Raw genomic sequence first — 19,885 nt, 5'->3', positions numbered from 1 at the left:
TAAAATGGCACACTGCTGTTGTTAAACCTGGAAACATGATACTCATGTTATTTTTTATTCTTTTTATCTTCAGCTGTTAGAATTTTGGGAAGGAGACATGGTTCTTAGTGTTGCAAAGCATGTTCCAGCAGGACTTCACATTTACCGGACACTTGATGGTAAGAGGAATATGAACACAGCAACTCAGTTTAATAATTTATATTTTTATGGGGCTCATCCATGGTTTCTCTTTGCCAGTCCTTCCCCTGCCTACTATTACTTCTTAACTACATAGCTTATCATCATATTGCCAGTTCAAAAAAGAAATAATTCATCCCATTTATGATATATCCAATCTCTTTCTATCATGGAAATGTTTTATATTTTCTAAAACTAGGGCTACCTTTTTAAAAAAAATTTTATATTACCACCAACTATTGAACAAAATGATTTAAAGCCATTTGAATGTTATTATGTGGCTTGATTTTCTGCCAACTCTCAGCTTCAGATTTTGTAACAAAGGAGAGTACTTTGAGAATTTAAGTACTTATTTCCTTTAAATTTCAAAACGATAACAACAGTGCTATGTCTTAGTTACTTGCTGGTTGCTGGAGCAAAATACCTGGCACCCACAAGTTAAAGGAGGAAAGGCTTATTTTAATTCACCGTTTGTAGGGGTTTCAGTCCATAGTCTGCTGGCTCCGAGGTAGAGAGGTGTGGCAGAGAAAAAACATTCCATGGCAGGGTAGGCAGGAAGCAGTAGCCTGCCTTCCTTCTTTTTCTTTTTTTTTATTTTATTTTATTTTTTTATTTTTTTGGTATCAGGGATAAAACTTGGGTCCTTGCACTTGTGCAGCAGGCAGTGAAACCACTGAGCTAAATCCCCGGCCTCCTTTCTCTTTTTATTCCATCCAGGCTACAAGCCTATTGGTTGGTACCACCCACACCCAGGGTGGCTCTTCCCTCTTTAGTAACTCCATCATCCGCACCCAGAACTATGCTAAACCCATCCATGGACTAATCCAGTATCACCCATGATCTAGTCACCCCCCAAAAGCCCCACCTATGAGTGCATTCAGCTTTGAGGAGACATCTAAATATAAGCCATAACATTATGATAACATTTATTTTGGGTTTTCCAATGCCAAATACTGCATGATAACTGTTCTGTGCTAATTTATCTCATTTGAGTTTTACAACGTTCTTCTATCTTCATTTTATAAATGAGGAAACTGAGCTTAGAGGCTCAACACATACAAAGACGTGTAGCTGGCTAGTGGAGGAAGCTGAACCATGTGGTGCCTGTCACAATGACATGTGCTTTGAGTAGGGTCAGCCTTTATACTGACTCATCTTGCCACTGTGCTCACAAAACTGCATGAGCTTTTAAAGTAAAAATAAAAATGATGCTGGATGTGGTAGCACACGCCTGTAATCTTAGTACTTAGGAGCCTGAGGCAGGAGGATCACTGTGAGTTTAAGGCCAGCCTATACTACATAGTAAATTTGAGGCCAGTTGAACTACATTTCAAGACCCTCTCTCAAAAAACAAAAAATAAAATAAAATTTAAAAATGATGTCAAACAATAATAGAAAAAAAACTGTCCCAGCTCCTCCTTTAGTTTCTGATGGTCATGATGAATGGTCTTGCTGACAATCTCATCTTCCTAGGAAATGAACTGACATTGTGTGAAGTTGGAATTATTGATGGGGAAGACATCTTTGTGTGGAATGGAGTAGAGGTAAAAAAAACAAATTACTGAAGAAATATTTGCTTTTTTAAGTCACCATAATGAAGTTTTAACCTGTGTATGTGAAGGCAGTTTGACATTAGAAAACTGCTGAAATGCTCGCTACGTTGTAGTGCAGTCAGTGGCAGTCACATGTTAAAAGGAGACCTGAGAGCTTCATTATGCCAGGCGGAGCATCTTTCACTGGACAGAGGTAGTGATAGGGAAAAGTTTTAGATAACTTAGTAGATTGAATATTAAGGTAGTTGTAGAAGCAAAATAAATAATGCGTTCCTTTAAGATTTGCTTTTCCCATAATTAACCAGTAACTTCATTAACCTAACAAAGTTGCAATGCCTGGGTGAATTTACAAGTATATGTGTCTATCTTGTGTCTGTGACTTGTAAATAGGAACTGGAATTGTATTTACACATCAAAGACCACTAGGGATGTAATACTGGCTAAAAAGGATATAAAAAGGGAAACACTGAACAAAGGGGCTCGGATACTAACCAGACCAGTTTCTGGTGGTCCCGCCCGCTTGCAAGTAGAACTTTTATTATTTTACTGGAATTGTGTGTCTCCGTGTATTTCTTTCCCAGATTTCTGGAATAGTAGGGCAGTCAGCATTCCTGGTGTCAATTGTAGCACAGGGCTGTTATGGGGAGGGTGCGGGGATCAAGGGCATGGCCACCAGCTCTGCTGAGGTGGGCAGTGGGCGCTTGGAGGGGCAGAGTGAGCTCTCAGTCTCACAGCAGTGAGGAGCAGCTTCTCAACCCCTTTGTGGCCTGTCCCGGGTCCTTGTGTGTTTCCACGATCTCATCACCACCACAAACAATTCATAAATATGTACCTCCTACCCAGATTTCTCTCCTAGGAAATAAAAGAGAAACTTTCAGAAGAAATCTAACGTTACTCCTCTGATAACTTAAAGGCACTTGAGAAAATTTTTTTTATTTGGAAGAAATGGAGATTATGCTGTTAATTTGGCAAATGCCAAACACACTGGTGTTGGTCTGGATATCGTTGCAGGTTGGTGGTGTCCAGATCCCAACTGGTATTGACTGTGAGCCCCTGCTGTTGCAAGTTCTTCATCTGGAGAAAAGCAGTGACAGCCGATGCCATGGGCAGCTAGTGGAGTCTCCGCATGTCTTTCCAGCCAATGCAGAAGTGGGCACTGTCCTCACAGCCTTGGCCATCACAGAGGGCATCATCCTCACACACAGTGTTTGGTCTGTAGGGGAAGAGAGCTGGACTGCTATTCCCCAGGAAGACATGCAGAGGACTTTCAGAGAGCATGGTCTCACGGATGGAAGCTCAGTTTTAGTTCAGGATTCTTACAGTGATGGTAACAGGTAACTCACTGAAAAGAGAAAAGGGGAGAATATTTTGAAGTTACTCAATTACAATACCATCTAGGACAGTAGTGGCAAACCTATGGCCCACATGTTGCAGCAGGCTGTATCATTGAAAGCTCTAAAAGGTTTGCCATCACTGATCAAGGAGAACTCTAAACCTTTATTTTTTTTTTATTTTATTTTTTTTTTTTGGTACCAGGGATCGAACTCAGGCCCTTGCACTTGTGCAGCAGGAGGCCAAACCACTGAGCTAAATCCCTGGCCCCAACTAAAGCTTTATTTCAATAATAGTTAAATGTTTATTCCTAGATATTATATTCTAAATGCTGTTTTAGGCTATGCAACTTAGAGAAAAGAATGTTATAAAGTGATTCTTTTTAGTAAATGTGGTAAGAAAATAATATAGGTATCCCTGATTTTATAGATGAGATACAGTCTAAAGTAGTTGGTTATAAAGCAAAATCCTATCAGATGAATTCTGATTAGAACCAATTATAGATTTACTAGAGGTATATTTTCACAAAGAAAATTTCTGAAATTCTTCATGAAGAAGTTACTAATATCATGGTTAAATTGTTCTGCATATTTTATTAAAAGAGACCCATGACCGGGGATTTAGCTCGGTGGATTTGCCAACTGCTGCGCAAGCGCAGGGACAAGAGTTCACTCTCCGGTACCAAAAAAAAAAAAAAGACACCCATAAAGCAATATAATTTTTCCTTATAATTCATTGTATGGTCCTGAGAGCTTCCCAGCTGCCCAAATAATTACCCCTTGAATCCTGTAGTCACATTTAAGGTGCGAAGTGCTGTACCTTCCCGCTTTTGTTACCCATGCCCATGACAGTACACTTCATGGTCAGTGTGGCATACACTGTGATCCCTCCTCCCACATTTTCATAATGAACACTTTATGTCCCTGCCTTATCAATACTGCCAGCATCCTTAGGCTGTAGGCAGTCTGTTTAGTTATTTATAGTGCCTGGGACACGAGAAACAGAGCCCTTGTGGACTGAGTTTATTTTGTATTACATTTCTCACTGCTACTCTTTTGGAGAAATGTTTTGCAGATATGTGTTTCCCTTTCTTGTTTATAATGAAGTTTATTTTATATTCCTTTATAAAAGGTAATCTACATTTATTAGGGTGTGGGAAATAAAAAAGTGAAAATAGAAGTTGTCCGAAGCAGCAGCCCGTTTCCAACTGTACAGGATTGATGGCTGTTAGCATCCAGTAGCTTTCCTCTTCTTCTAAGTCAAATTATTGTTTTGAAGGTTTTTATCTTTCTAAGTATAATAATGATTGCTTGGTAGGTGAATAGTTGTCCTGCTTTCCCTCCGCCCCCCCCCCCCCATGTTTGTAGACTGTGAGCCTCACTGATGACTCTGTAATAATCTGTTGACCCTGACTGCCCCCGAGTGAGGCAGGACGACATCATAGAAAAGGGCAAGAACTTGGGAACCAGCTGCCTGAGCTGTTTTTCACCTTTGCCACTTACTAACAGCATGGCTTGGGCAGTAATTTCATCTCTCTCTGTTCAGTTGCTCTGCAAAATGGGAATACTAACTAGTGCCAACTTTACAGAGTTGCAGGGATAGTCACTCCCAGCAAGGACTTGTGCTAGCCTAGTCAGTGCCACTGTTGTGAGTCAGGAAGAAGTCACCCAGTCTGCAGGACTTCTCTGTCTGTGGGGAGATTTTGTTAGGATGAGATGCTCTACTGCCAACTGCTAACATTAAAGTCTATAATGGAAATACAAGTACATGATGTAAATGATGTGTATGACACCCCTTAGATGTGGCGCTTGAGTGCAGTCTGCAGAACTGTACATGGCTGCCCTTTTGCAAAACCAAATCTGAATCCTGAGAGGTGGGCCCTGGTACTTTTTTTTTTTTTCGACCAATCTCTCTATGTAGTACAGACTGGCCTTGAACTTGAGACAGTCCTCCTGCCTCAGCCTTCCAAGTGCCAGGATTATAGGTGTGTACCACCACAGACACTGGGCCCTGGTATCTGTTTAAAGCTCCCCTGGGGATTCCCATGTGCAGGTAGAAGCCAACTGCTAGTTGCTCATGTACAACAGTTCTTGAAAACCATGGCAGCAAATCATTTATGTAAGTCAAAACCTATTTGGTGTCCTGAATACAAACTCCATGGACTGAAAAAGACAGCTCACTTTCACAGAGATGGTGCAGTAGAATATGGCCACCACAGAGCCGGCTGAGGGTCTGGGACTCTCCATTCCCTGCTCTGTGCTGCTCTCCATCTCTTGTTCTACTGCAACCAATGCCTGCAGCTCACCGCTACTACTTGCATTTATTATTTCTTTGAGCTAAGTGTTATTTCTTACTCAAAAAAAATAAATTGGGGGGGAGCACTGTAGATTGAACCCAGGGCCTTTGCACTGAGTTGTATCCCCATGCCTTTTTTACTTTTAGGTTGAGGCAGGGTCTTGCTAAGTCATTGAGTTGCACAGGCTGATCCTCCTGCCTCAGCCTCCCAGAGTGCTGGGATGACAGGTGTGTAGCACTGTGAAATAATGGGTTTTTTTAATCATTTAGTAAAAAATCAAAAAAAGCACAATAAGTAACCTATGATAAAATGGTGTCTATATTTTTAAAAGACCTTGTTAAATATTAAATAACTTAGAAATACTAGCACATTTAAGTCTTTTAACAATTATTTTTCTATTAGTACAAATTACAGAACAAAATGATGACACTCACTGAGGCAGGTTGGTACATACGTGTACATAACACACCTTAATTCCTTTTATTTTCCCTTCTTCCTTCTCTTCCTCCCCCATCTCTTGGTCTACTGCCCATTTTCAAATGAACTATCTCCTTGTTTCCTATTACCTATCTTTCATTTTGTTCTTTGAATTATTTATACTGTTTGCTTTCTCATATAAAAGAAGCCATATAGTACTTAAAAAAAAAAAAAAGAATATGGCCACCTTTCATTAGTGAGACACAGAGTTTTGGAAATGGTGCCTAAGGAAAAAGATTGGTTTTCTTATCCACAGAAATGCCTTGTAAAGACGCTTTTATTTATTTTTTATTATTATTACTTAAATTCTTTTATTGATACATTTTAGGTATACAACACATTTACATTTCTCATTGGGAACTGTACCTTTACATGATGCATCTTGGCTCTTATTTTTTCCCCATTCCTAGCCCTCCCTTCACCCCCTCCATCCTTCCCTATTTACAAAGACTTTGTTTCCATTTTTTCCATTTCTCATCATTTTTCCTTTCCCTTCTTTTTTATCCCCTGCCCCTCCCACTATCCCTACCTCTTTGGACCTTTTCTTCCTATTTTGCATTGTCGATTATTCATTCTAATCATTGGTACATTTTAGGTATACGATATAATGACACTCATCATTGGAAATTTGCACCTTTACATAGTCTCTCTTGGTTCTTATTTTTCCCCATTCCCCTGCCCTCCCTTCCACCCCTCCATCTCTCCCTATTTACAAAGATTTTGTTTCCATTTTTCCATTTTCTCATTTCAATTCTATTCCCTTCTTTCCTTTCTCCTACCCCTCTCACTTCCCCTTCCCCTTTGCCCCTTTTCTTCCTATTTCACATTATCTATTATACGTTTTAGTCCTTATTTACACTTTCAGTTTCTCACACTAGAGAAACTGTTCAGTATTTATACATGTGTGTTCTATTTATTTCACTTAAGAGTATCACCTCAGTGTGCATCTATTTAGCTCTAAATATCTCTAATTTCTCATTTTTTATGGCTGAGTAGTACTCCATTTTATGAGACACTTTTATTTTGTTTTAGTCATTCACAGTGCTGGGGTCCAAACCCAGGTCCTCATACATACTAGGCAAGCTCTCTAAAAACACATTTTTTAAAATGTCTTTTTACCTACAGTCTGTTACCCCAAGAAGGGAAGTGGATCACTGGTATGAATGAGATTGACTGGCTTGAAGTTAAAAATTTATGCCAGTTAGAATCTGAAGAGAAGCAAGTTAAAATATCCGCAGCTGTTAACACAGTAAGTAGTCCTTAATGTTCAGCTAATATTTCTAAAGTAACAAAATTTTTATTTAGGAAGTAGCACATTAATCTCTCAGAACATTTTTCTTGACAGACTTTTGAATCTTAAGAAAATCAACTCTTTGTTTTGTTCTGTTCTGGTTTTTTTGTGTTTTGAAACAGAGTCTCGCTGTTAGTTCAGGGTGCCCTTGAACTCACTATGTAGCCCAGGCTGCCCTGGAACTCAGAGCAATCCTCCTGCCTCAGCCTCCCAAGTGCTGGGATTACAGGCATGTGCCACCACACCTGGCTCCTAGAAAATCAACTTTTTAACATTTGGTTATTGCTTTTTATCAGTCCTTGCCCTGCTACAGAAAACTACTAGCCACTTTTCTTTTTAACTCCAAGGCCTAAAATGAGAATGTGGCAGTTATCTATTTAGTTCATGCAATTCTCTGGCTTTGATAAATTTGAAGTGCTATTTTCATGGGTCTTTTCTGTATTACTTTAAAATGGGTGCACATATGTGTAAATACATGTTGTATTGTTTTTGTGTTGTGAGTTTTTGATTTTTAGGTTTATCTTAAATTGATCTAAATTATACTGTGTGCTCTGTCTACAGCCAACTGCTTTTAAAGAGATTCCTCTAGCTTTCCATTTGAAGGTTGTGATAGTGACTTCCTTAAACAGTGTCTCAGGAAACATCTTTTTATACTTAAATGTTCCCAGTATATTAGATTGTCTTTTTTTTCTTGTAACAAGTGAAAAGAAATTTACTAGAATGTTGTTTTCTTTTAAATAAACATTATGATTTGTCAAGGTGGGTTAATTTTTGTTGGTACAGAAGGGATAGTGTGAGGTCAGTGCACTGAAGAGGAGACTGTCCCTGACCCTGGACAGAAGGTTTGGGGAAGTTTCTTATTACTGCAGCCCATTTCTCTTGGCATCATGTGGGGTACTGGTGTGAGGTTAGAGCACCTGATCTCTCACAGTGTAAGCCCTAAATTTCCAACATTTTATGCCCTAAAAGAAATTAACCTAAATTCAGCTTTAAAAAAGAAAACAATTTAAAATAATTTAAATAGAAACTGTAGTGGTCTTGGATTGGTATTATGCATTTTTGTGTTATTTATGCTTCTAGCCCCAAGTCTGCTGTCCCTAATGTAGAGAAATGTGATTGCTTGTAGTTTCTTGCCCTGGCTATCACCAGAAAGGTGAATGGTTCATCAGCTTACTGCTTTCTGCCTCGAACTGTTTCCTTACTTTACTATAGGTTTCCTTTTTGTCCCAGTTAACACCAATTTGATAAAAACTTAACTGTTAAAATCTATTCTGAGCTTTTCCTTTTGCCCATATAGGAGAATTTCAGGGATGGTTGGGGTGGGGGGCTTTTTCAAGTTTTTGCTTTTTCAAGGCAAAAACCAATATCAGGTAATATCTCAAATGACCTATATGTGCACACAATGACAGTTGTCATTTTCATCTCTCCCCATTCAGCTTATACACAGTCATTAGTTTATTTCTCTATTTTAGGTGGTGTTTGATATTCGAATTAAAGCCATAAAGGAATTAAAATTAATGGAGGAACTAGGTAATCATTTACATTTGCTTTTTGGTTTGGGGCTTAATTTTAGTCTTGGTGTTTCACTGAAAGAAATGTAGGAAAGAACAAAAAATTCAGGGAAATCTCATGCATCTACCACCCAAAATGGACAAATGTTAACATTTTGTCATGTGTTTGTTTTTTGTTGAAACGTTATAAATGTTCCCTTTCTTAGACCTATCCCCTGCCCTGCCATCCAACCAGTATGTGATTTGGGGTGTGTATCTAGACCTTGTTGATAGGTCTGACCCTTGTTTGTCCCTAGCCGCCCAAGTTCCTGGAATAACTGCTTGAGCTCAGAGCCACCACAGTCCATTCCCACATCCTGTAGTCACCCCACCTACTCTGCTAGGACATGCCACACCCACTCTACCTGCTAGGTCACAGCGCACCCACAACAGAACATTAGCTATTGCTATGGTCACATACACAACTGTCCTCACTCCCCCAGTCTCATGCTTCCACTCGCCTCATTCCACCTAAACCTGTCCCACTAACCCCGTTATCCCTATCCATAAAAATCCACCTTAGTAAACTTGACTCCCCTTTGGAGTTACTCCAGGAGGTCCCGCTCAGAATCCTAAATACAGGCTGGCTGGGTTCTTCTGGGACATCACTGTTTATCTAACATGTAACATTCATATTATACTTACATGTAACTATATGTGTATATATTTTTACATAAATTCTGTCATAGTAACATTCTGCAAATTCACTATTCACTCTTAGTTTTCTTTAGCAGCTCTATTAAGATTTAACGTTACATAAAATTCACTCGTGTATAATCCAGTGACTATCAGTAAATGTACAGAGTTGTACATCAGCACCACAATCCAGTGTTAGAACATTTCCATCACCCCAAAAAGATCTGCTGCACCTATTTGTATTCTGAGCACCTGGCAATGATTAATTTCCTGTCTCTATTTTCTGGACATTTAATATAAATGGAACAATGCAATATGTAGTATATTGTGTCTAGCTTCTTTTATGTTACTAACACACCATTTTAGGGGCCGGGGAGTTAGCTCAGTGGTTCTGCCGCCTGCCTCACAAGCGGAACGACCCGAGTTCGATCCCCGGTACCAAAAAAAAAAAACCATAAAAACTACACCATTTTTGAAGTTTACCCACTATTTAGCATTTATCAAGTTTATTATTTTTAATTGCTAACTTAGTATTCAATTGTTTGAATATATCATATATCATTTTGTTTATTTACCAGTTGATAGACACTGTTTCTACTTTTGAAGTAATGCTGCTATAAATATTTGCATATAAGTCTTTGTGTAGATATATTTTTAATTCTCTTGGGTACATATATACAGGACTGGAATCAGTGTGTCATAAAGGCAAATTCATGTTTAACTTCATAAGAAACTGTTATATTTCAGAGCAGCTGAACCATTTATATTCCTACTAGCAATGTGTCAGGATTGCAGTTTTTCCATATCCTTATCAATATTTTATTGTCTTTTCATTATAACCACTCTGTGAATATGAATTGGTATCTCTTGTATACATTTAGCAGGAACTCAAAATCAATATGCAGAAATCTATTGTATTTTTTATCTACCAGCAAGGAAAAATGGACATCAAAATTAAGAAAATTTGGGGCCGGGCTTTAGCTCAGTGGTTCTGCCACCTGCCTCACAAGCACAAGGTCCTGAATTCAATCCCTGATACCAAAAAAAAAAAAAAAAAAGAAAATATTTATGATATCATGAAATATCAGGGATCTGTTTAACAAAATATGTGTAAGAGCTGTACCTTGAATACTAGAAAACAGGCAGTAAAAAATTAAAGACCTGAATGAATACAACAATGTACCATGTTCATAAGTCTGAAGACACAATATTGTTAGAAGCACAATTCTCCCTAACTTGATTTATAGATGTAATACATTCTCACAAAATCCTAGCCATTTTATTCATTTTAGAAATTGATAAGCCAATTCTAAAATGTATATGGAAATGTAAAGGACCTAAAGTAGCCGTAACAATTTTGAGGAAATGAACAAAAGTTGGGAGAGTTACACTATCTGATTTCAAGACTCATTCTAGACAGTGTATTTTGGTGTATGGAAAGTCTTAGAAAACAGATCAGAAAACTATGACCTACAACTTGTTTTAGTGCAGCCAGTGAACAAAGAATTTTTGCATTTTTAAAGTCCAGTTTAAAGGAGAATAAGTGTTGGGGATGTAGCTCTGTGATATAAGTACACATTTAGCACATGTGGGGCCCTGGGTTAAATTGCAGTGCCACAAAAATTAAAAAGTAAAGGAAGAATGTACAAAGAGATCATATGTGGCTAGTAAAGCCTAAAATATTTAGAGCAGGACTAAATAGAGAATACAGAAATAGATGCAAAATACTCAGTTGACTTTCAGCAAAGGTGCCGTCATCTTTCCGTCGGAAAACTGTATTTTCAACAAATAGAAGTGGACCATTTGGATATCAATATATGCAAAAAAAAAAAAAAAAACACCCTCTTGCTTTACCTCGCATGATGTAAAACACAAAAGTAACTTAAAACAGATGTAGAACTAAATGTTAAATCCTAAAACTTCTGGAAGAAAATCTGTATAAATTTACTATAAAGGGCTTTTTTTTAAAGAGGACTCAACTCAAACTATGAGAGAAACAAACTAATAAATTAGACCACATCAGAATTTAAAATTTATACTCTTCAAAAGGAGTCTGAAAAACCAAACTACAAACTAGGAGAAGATATTTATAAAACGCATATTTAACAGTGGATTTGCATACAGAATATATATTTTTTTTGGTACCAGGGATCGAACTTGGGTCCTTGCACTTGCGAGGCAGGCGGCAGAACCACTGAGCTAAATTCACAGCCCTTTCAGAATGTATTTGTTAAAATACTTGTAAGGGTTGGGGATAGAGCATGCGCCTGACATGTGTGAGGCCATGGGTTCAATCGCAAGCACCATAAGCAAAGGAAGAAATCATAACCTAGTTAGAAGACAACCCAATCTGAATTGGGAAAATTGAACAGGCATTCAGAAAAGAAGGTCGGCTTATCAGTGACCAATAAATAAAAGATGCTCAGTGCCGGGCCAGGGATCACAAGCACAAGGTCCTAAGTTCAATCCCCAGTACCAAAAAAAAAAAAAGATGCTCAGTGCCATTAGCCATCAGATTACAGTTGTAATGACACGCCACCGAACACACGGTTCAAAATTCAAAATTTACACAGTTAAAATTCAAAATACTGACAAAACTAAGTGTTAGCAAGATGTGGAACAACTTGAAATTCCCATGTATTGCTGGTGGGAGTGTGCAATTGTGGGAGTCACTTTGGAAAAGTTAGCTTGCTTTTTGTAAATTTAAACATTCACTTGCCAGTTCTACTTCAAGATGTTTACTGAAGAATAGTTAAAATATACAAACTCATAGAAGCCTAAGTGTTCATAACCAAAAACTGTTATGAGTTCACATGGCTACAAGCAGGTAGATAAACAGACAAATTGTGGTGTCGCCAGTCAGTGGGGTGCTGTTCATCTCTGGAAAAAAAGTTCCACCACACAGAAAATGTGAATGAATCTCAAAGTCATTATGCCAAGGGAAAGAGAATAGACACAAAAAAGACATGCTGTGTAATTCCATATGTATAAAATTTTAGAAAAAGAAAATTTAACCTGTAACCACAGAAGGCAGATCAGGGTAGAGGGTGATGCGATGCTGGCTGCACAGCAGCCAGAGGAAAGTTTTGAGGAGTGATGCAGACTGTTTGCTGGTGTTACTGAGTGTTCGTGTATTTGTGAAACTTATCTATACACTTAAACTGAATATATTTTATTACGAATAAATTACACCCCAGTTAGTTCGAGGCCAGCCTGAGCTACCTAGTGAGTTCAAGGTCAGCCTGGACTAATAGCAAGACCCTGTCTCCAAAAACCAAAAAGAAGAATGAGTGCTTCATAATCATGCCGCACAACTGGTCCTCTCTGTTTTCCACTCTGGCTCCCTTCCAAACCATTCTTCACATATAGCAAGAAATCCTCTTAAATATGTGTGAGCTACATCATGTCAGCCTCTGCTCATGCTCTTTAGTGCTTTCCAAAGCGCATGGGCTCATTCCTTAGCCTGCATATTCCAATCCACCTGCTGTGGCTTTGTTCCATCCGCTCCTTCCGCTTACTCATAACATACCTCGAAGGCTGCCTGCCGTGAGCTTCAGAATGCACAGGCTCTTGCCACCCTAAGGCCTCTCAGTGCTGTGATTTCTCTGTACTTTTCCCCCTCACTCTTATCTCCTAACTTCAGCCATTCCTTTGGTCTCAACTGAAATGGTGCTTCTCCTTTCATCCCTGACCAGTCTCAGCTGATCTGTTTCACATCAGCACCCTGTACTTCTTTCATAACCCTTTTTGCTGTAAGTGCCCTTTTATTTGTGTCATTAACATCTGTCCCTCCCATTCAATGAGGCATCATGAGGGCACGGTCTCCACCTGTCATGCTCACCACTGTATCACAGATTCTTGTACCATGCCTGCCACATAGAAGATGCACAGGAAGCATTCATTGAAATAAACTGATTTTTTTCAGTGTTTTTGTTGTCCAGACTTATCTTGATCTCCTCGGCTTAAGTCCTCCTGCCTCAGGCGGGTGCCACCATGCCCAGCTAAAAGCAAAAAGATTTTAAGGCCACGGTATTTAAAATGCACTTTTCTAACTTGGGGAACTGTTTCATTTCACGAGAAATTTTGTATTATATGCTAACAAAAAAATTTTTTTTAAAGAATTATATGCTAGCTTCATATTGCTGTGGTACAGTGTAACTCAGGAATCAGAAAGATATTTCACTGGGGGGTGATAAAATTGAGACCTTCTAGGCCCAGGCTGTTCCATTCTTGCCCATTCAGAAAGCTGAACATCCCCATCGCACTTACCCCTACCCCATTCTTGGCCTACTTTCTAAGAATTCTGTTGGGACTGAAAGCTTGATGTGCTCTTTCGTCCAAAGTAGGAATCTGCATCTTCAAAAATAGCACACACCGGCCCTAATCTATTTACTGAATATAAAATCACCCAACATATTTAAAATTTAGGTAATCTGCTTTGCAGAGTTATGCTATGAATTTCAGTTACTGTAGTTCAGTTATGTAACATAACTGGCAACATGGTATGAGTTTCAGTAGCCATGCTGTATTAATTGTGGATGGCACTCTAGTCCATAGATCACTGCAGAAAGGACAGGTGTGCAGCACAACCACTGTACTCCATGCAAGTCCACTGCTGATGGATCCTGCCTGTCTTTTAGGCACTTGAGCATGCAGATAGCAAAGCGTGTAGTTGCATTGCCGCCTCTTCTCCCAGAGATAACCCCATCTGAGATTCTACATGAATGGATAATGGAAGGAGGGACATGGCCAACAAAGAAGAAAGCACTCAAAGAAATAAAAGTAGACAGGGCTGTTAAAAAGCAGCCTCCCCTGAGAATGTTGACACTAATGTACCACTGAAGAACTTGACGAAGGTGAACTTGGAGACCTCAGTGAGGAAGGTGGTTGCAATGAAAGTGGAGATAACCTAGCAAAAGCAACGCTGCCAGCAGCCTTTGCACTACAGGAGCTCAAAGATACTTCATGACATTGAAAGCACAAAATAGAAAATCCTGGAAGCGGATCTGAATTCAGAAAGGAGTTATGACCACTTGCTAGGGGGTAGGAAAGATGCCCAGTCTGTAGCATCAGCTGTTCCACGAGAAACAGCCAGCCCTGCTTACACTACTCTTGACATGTGTTTTAGAGATGTAATTATTTCAGTGCTTAGTTTCTGGTATTTTAAGTAAATATGCAAATATTTTACTAGTTTGTTTCTTTCCCAGAACATGTTTAACCAACAGTTTTAAAAGTTTTGACAAAAATGCTTAGAGAAGTCATGGACCAATTATGATTTCTCCACTGATAATTAAGATTGCTTTTCACAGTTTCAACTCGTATTTTTATAGTCCTGCACTGCTGTGCTGAGTGAAGACTGTCCAGAGTTAAAGGGTTTTGTTTGGGTTGTTGGAATTTTTGTCTTTTTTTTTCTTGGTTTGGGTTTTTGGGCCTATTGTAGCTCTTGCTGATAACACAATAGAGCATCTCTCTTTAGTTTTCTTTGTTTTTTGCCCTAACCAGCTGCTTTGTATTCACAGTTGAGTACAGCTGTTTGAGACCTATTGATAGAAATGGGAAGCTTCTTTGTCCAGGTCAGTCTTTTTGGTAGTTTCTAAAAGGTGATATACCTCATACCATCCATCTTTCTTAACTTTTTCTTAAAATCTTAAATAATGGCTTCTAGCCAGGGATTTAGCTCAGTGGTGCCACTGCCTGCCTCCCAAGAGCAAGATCCTGAGTTCAATCCCCGGTACCAAAAAAGAAAAGAGAGAAAAGAAATGGCTTCTAGTAGCCAATATTCTTTAATTGCCTTTACAGGGCGGGGGATTTAACTCAGTGGTTCCACCGCCTGCCTTGCAAGCACAAGGTCCCAAGTTGGATCCCCGGTACCAAAAAAAAAACAAAACCAATTGCCTTTTACAAACTGATTTAGAGAACATATTTTAATCTAGGTATCAGTCACTGTCATGATTTCATACAATTTGTGCATGGATTGAGTTGCAACATTATCTGGCTTTTAATCCATGTAAACAACAACTCTTTGAATTTTGAGCATTCAGAATTCCTCTTATTTTTTACATTATTATACAGATAAGAATAATGTAGAGTGTAGAAACTTAAAATTAAGCATAACCATAGCACATGTAATCCTTTTGCATGAAATACAACACACTTTTCTTTTGGGGACGGGGAAGGTATGAAAATTTATTACTTGTAGGGTAGTTCTGGAGATCAAACCCAGGGCCTTGCACACACTCTGTCTTTGAGTTACACCTCAGCCCTTCCTTCTTGATCTTTATTTTCAAAGACCAACTGACTTCAGTATATTATTCTGCTTAAAGAGGTGGGAATTCCAAATATTTGTAATATTATCAAAATTTTTTGTAGTCCCAGACAGTTCCACTTTGAAGGAAGCAGAATTGAAGCTGGGAAGCTCACTTGGACTGTGTCTTGGAAAAGCACCAACTTCATCTCAGGTACAGCAGTGCACTTTCAAGACAGCCCACCTCTGTAACCCGTGTCTTAATTCTGGAAAGAGTACGTTAACTACGCCAGTAATGTTGTTTTTCTCTGAAAGTGTTTTTTTCTTAAAATTTTTCTATTACAGATACATCCACATAGTTCTCTGTGTTTTAAAAATACTATGCCAATGCATATTTGTAAGGTTCTTTTTCTATTAAAAAAAAAAATCACTGAGATGATAACTGACAACCACAACTAAAAGGAGAGGTTTAGTTTGGCTCACATTCCAGTCTATGTTCATCTGGCTCCAAGACAGGATAGTATGGCACGGGGGCATGGCAGAGGAATAACTGCTTATGTCGTGGCAGACAGGAAGTGGAGAGGGTGAAGGGAGGAGCCAGAAAGGGAGATGATAACCTCCCAGGTCATGCCCAGAGAGACCTGCCTCTTGTGACCTGGCTTTGCCTCCTAACAGCAAGTCTGCTGTAATGTCCCTGTAACCCAGTCACCTTCCAAAGATCCTGCCTAGAATCTCCTGGGACTTTAGGGGGACATTGAGACATAAACCATAAAAAGGGGGATCTTTGAGCCAGGCATGGTAGCACAGTCAGTAGCATCCTGCAGTTATAGCTGGCATTGTTGGTTGGTTTGTTTCTATTTTAGTGGCACAGAAAATTATGAATCTAACAATCAGTGGCATTTTAAATTTAATGAAGTGCAGGATATTGGTTTTTGACATGATAGTTTTATAGCAGCCTCCTGTTCCCCTTGTCTTTATCAGGATTCATTTTCTGTATATATAGTCAGGTTGGCCCTTGTCAGCAGCTCCACTTCATTAATAAACTTTGATTACAGCCCAGAGTCAGAATGGTACCCTTACCAGTAACACCCAATATCAGGGCAATCTGGACTCACACTTCCAGTAGACCCTGGATCGACTTCATGAGTTTGCCAGCAACTGCCCCTTCCATCTGCTCTCCTCTGACCTCCAGCAAGTGACAGTGTGACAAGCTGGTCAGAGGACAAACACAATGAGGTTGAGTTAGAAAGTGAAGACACTGCTCTAAGGAACTGAATTGACAAAAGAGCAGATTTATATTTTCAGACCTTGGGAATTATATTATATGAGCACCCTAGACAGCAAATAAAATCATAAACAAGTGGCTCTGGGGAAAACCAGTGCTTACTGTGTGTAGAAATTGCAGATTCCTTTGCAGAGTGACTGAGACAGAGATGGAGATCATAATAGAAGAACAGTATCTGTGATCCCAGGAGTTTACTAGGAGTCAAAATGTAAATGAGGAACTACTTTATATTTCTAGGTAGATGAGATTATTGTTTAAATTATAACACTAATTACTCAACATAGTCTTCTTTTTGCATAATTTGAGGAGTTTTATTTTGTTTTTATTTTTGTGGGGATTAACCCTGGGCCTACACATGCTGGGTGAGCACTTAACCACTGAACTACATCCTCAGCCCCAAAGTTTTTATTAATGGTTCCTGGAACCGTGGCTTTACTTTTTTTGGAAGTAAAGAATATATGTATAGAATTTTACAGTTGAGGTTAAATGGCGTTTTCCGTCTTACTCTCAGCTGTTCCTATTTTTCGCTCTGGAGACTGACATTCAACATGGGACAGAAATGGAGATCATAGTAGAAGAAACACTCTCTGTGAGAGATGTAAGTAATTTTGCATTTTGGTTTACAGGTCTTTGAGTGTTTGGTATTGGGAGCAGTGGTAACCTGTGCTAGCATTTGAAGTCCTAAGACAAGGGTTTACATAATATACTTCCAAGAATTGTGTGTACTTAACCAGAGGGCTAGTTTATGAAGCTTGAAAATTGGCACACTAACTGGCAATTTTAAGTAAAATTATGATTATTGTTTTTTTTCCAATTGTGATTATCAGTAATACTTGTTCATTAGAGATTTGAGATTTGCAGAAATGGATTAAAAGAAAAAAATTTAAAGAACCCCTCCGTATTCCACCAATATTAACATTTTGGGGCCGGTGATTTACCTCAGTGGTTTTGCTGCCTGCTGCACAAGCGCAAGGACCCGAGTTTGATCCCCGGTAACCCTCCCCGCCCAAAATTAACATTTTGATGTATTTCCTTCTGGTGTTTCTACTTTATATGCACCCATAATCACACATACACAGATATAAATGTATATTGCGTGTGTGTGTGTGATAAAATATGATCTTGATCGTGGTAAGAACTGAGACTTTTGCTGGGGTATCGCCCCTGCCTCCAAAGTGCAAGGTCTTGAGTTTGACCCCTGGTACCCGGGGGCAAAAAAAAAGAACTGAGACTTTCAGTATTAGAAAACAGAGAGACAAGGATAAAATCAATGAGGTTAAATAAAAACCTGTACTCCTAAATTTGAATTAGAAGAGTCTCGATGAACTTCATCTTTTTTCTCTTATAAGAAATTTTTTTCCTGGCTCTGTCCTCTGACATGGTTTAGAAACTGTGACCAACTCCATAGCAAAAAGCAGCCCTAGCACCCAGAGTATGGTTTCTAAGTACCATTTTGTACTAAAAGAAACCAAGGCATCTTAGAACAAAGGCTGTTTCTAAATCTAGGTCAGGAAATGAGTAAGAGAAGCCTAGAATATGTTGTCCTCACAGAAACCAGCAAAGCTAATAAAGACTATTAGAATCATCAAAGAGACTGAGGAGCCTGCTAGTCAAAGATGGAAGAGTAGGGCCAGGGATTTAGCTCAGTAGTTCCACCGCCTGCCTTCCAAGCGCAAGGTCCCGAGTTCAATCCCTGGTACCAAAAAAGAACTAATGATATGTCTAAAAAGGATCAACACAAAGATGGAAGAGTTTCAACATCAGGGAGAATATGAATTTAAATTCTATCATAAAATTATGACAACTTTGGAATATGCAGGCATGGATTGAAAGGAAAACCCCTCATTTCTTATCCACATACATACAGATCTTATCCTCATACATATATATTACAAACCTAAAATGTAGAAGTTCGTAATAACTTCCAAAAAATATTCATTAGTTACTTATAGTGGATGCTAGAGTACCATAAAGGGAAAAGAAGAATCCAGCATTTATCCTATTTTTCCTTGGTAAATTATACCTCTGGGTAGTTAACTGGGTAATGAGTTTTTCCAGTATAGACATTGTCCATGAGTTTTAAGGTATCGGTTTTTCAGAGGAAAGAATAAAAGAAGTAATTTTATGGTGTCACAAGTTTTTATCTTCTGAAAAATGGATCAAGACAGTGATCTCAAAGACTGCTAACGACACAGAAAAGAGCAATCCTGAGACATGATAGAAGTTCTAGAATACTCTTCTAGCAAAAGCAAAAAAAACTGGTCTGACTACCAGTTTTTAAGAGATCCTCCTATACAGAGGAGGATCTTTAATGTACCACAGATCTTCAGCCACAGAATCCAGATTGGAAAACTACTCTTCAACAAATAAATTACAGAATTTGGGTGGGGAGAGGGGGCAGCCTACAAAATTAAAAGAGGCTTATGAGAAATAGCCTGTTGCAATGTGTGCCCCTTCTTTGGACCACAATTCAAGCTAGAAGAACTGCAAGTGGTAATAATTGAAAAGAAAGTAGGGATATCAGAACACTGAGTATTTTTTGATCTTAAGGAATTTTTTTTCAGATGTCATTCAAGGTTATATTTTTGTTTATTTATTTATTTTTGGTACCAGGGATCAAACTCGGGACCTTGCGCTTGTGAGGCAGGCAGTGGAACCACTGCGCTAAATCCCGGGCCCTCAAGGTTATATTTTTAAAAGAATCCTTTCAGAGGTACATATTAAATATTTATAAATGAAGTGATATGATATCTGGCATTTGCTTATAAAAACAGGGTGGTGGGTGGGAGGGACACACCAGACTGGCAGTAATTGAGACCAGGTGATGACTGTCACTTGAGGGTCATCTTACTAGTTTTCAAATAAAAGCTAATCTCCTTTTATAGGAGTGAGAGTAATTGTGTATCTGTGAAGTCAGTCTTATTAATCATATCATATCAAGTACACACTGTTAATCCTCACAGGAAGGAAATTATGGTTCTGACCTAGAATGCAGTGAACGAAACTTAGAGCTAAGTCCTGATTGCAAACACCAGAAACTTTAT

General features: G+C 38.8%; 1 protein-coding gene across 9 annotated transcripts in view; it reads left to right on the top strand.

Moving 5' to 3' along the window:
- The window catches only part of Usp40 (ubiquitin specific peptidase 40), an 88,674-nt gene that overhangs the window by 41,864 nt on the left and 26,925 nt on the right, over positions 1-19,885 (top strand). For all 9 annotated transcript variants that reach the window (XM_021247005.2, XM_013066766.3, XM_013066765.3 and 6 more), the window contains 8 exons: positions 74-158; positions 1,651-1,721; positions 2,742-3,064; positions 6,961-7,084; positions 8,599-8,656; positions 14,832-14,885; positions 15,682-15,770; positions 17,353-17,439. In XM_021247005.2, the coding sequence (XP_021102664.2) occupies positions 74-158; positions 1,651-1,721; positions 2,742-3,064; positions 6,961-7,084; positions 8,599-8,656; positions 14,832-14,885; positions 15,682-15,770; positions 17,353-17,439 (891 nt within the window). The remainder of the gene's footprint in view (positions 1-73; positions 159-1,650; positions 1,722-2,741; positions 3,065-6,960; positions 7,085-8,598; positions 8,657-14,831; positions 14,886-15,681; positions 15,771-17,352; positions 17,440-19,885) is intronic.

Source organism: Heterocephalus glaber, unplaced genomic scaffold (genome assembly GCF_053883595.1).
Source record: "Heterocephalus glaber isolate CG9 unplaced genomic scaffold, H.glaber_assembly_v1.0 deba00001004, whole genome shotgun sequence".
Lineage (NCBI taxonomy): Eukaryota > Metazoa > Chordata > Mammalia > Rodentia > Bathyergidae > Heterocephalus > Heterocephalus glaber.
The sequence above is the reverse complement of the archived record's forward strand: the minus strand, read 5'-3'. Positions and strand labels throughout refer to the sequence as shown.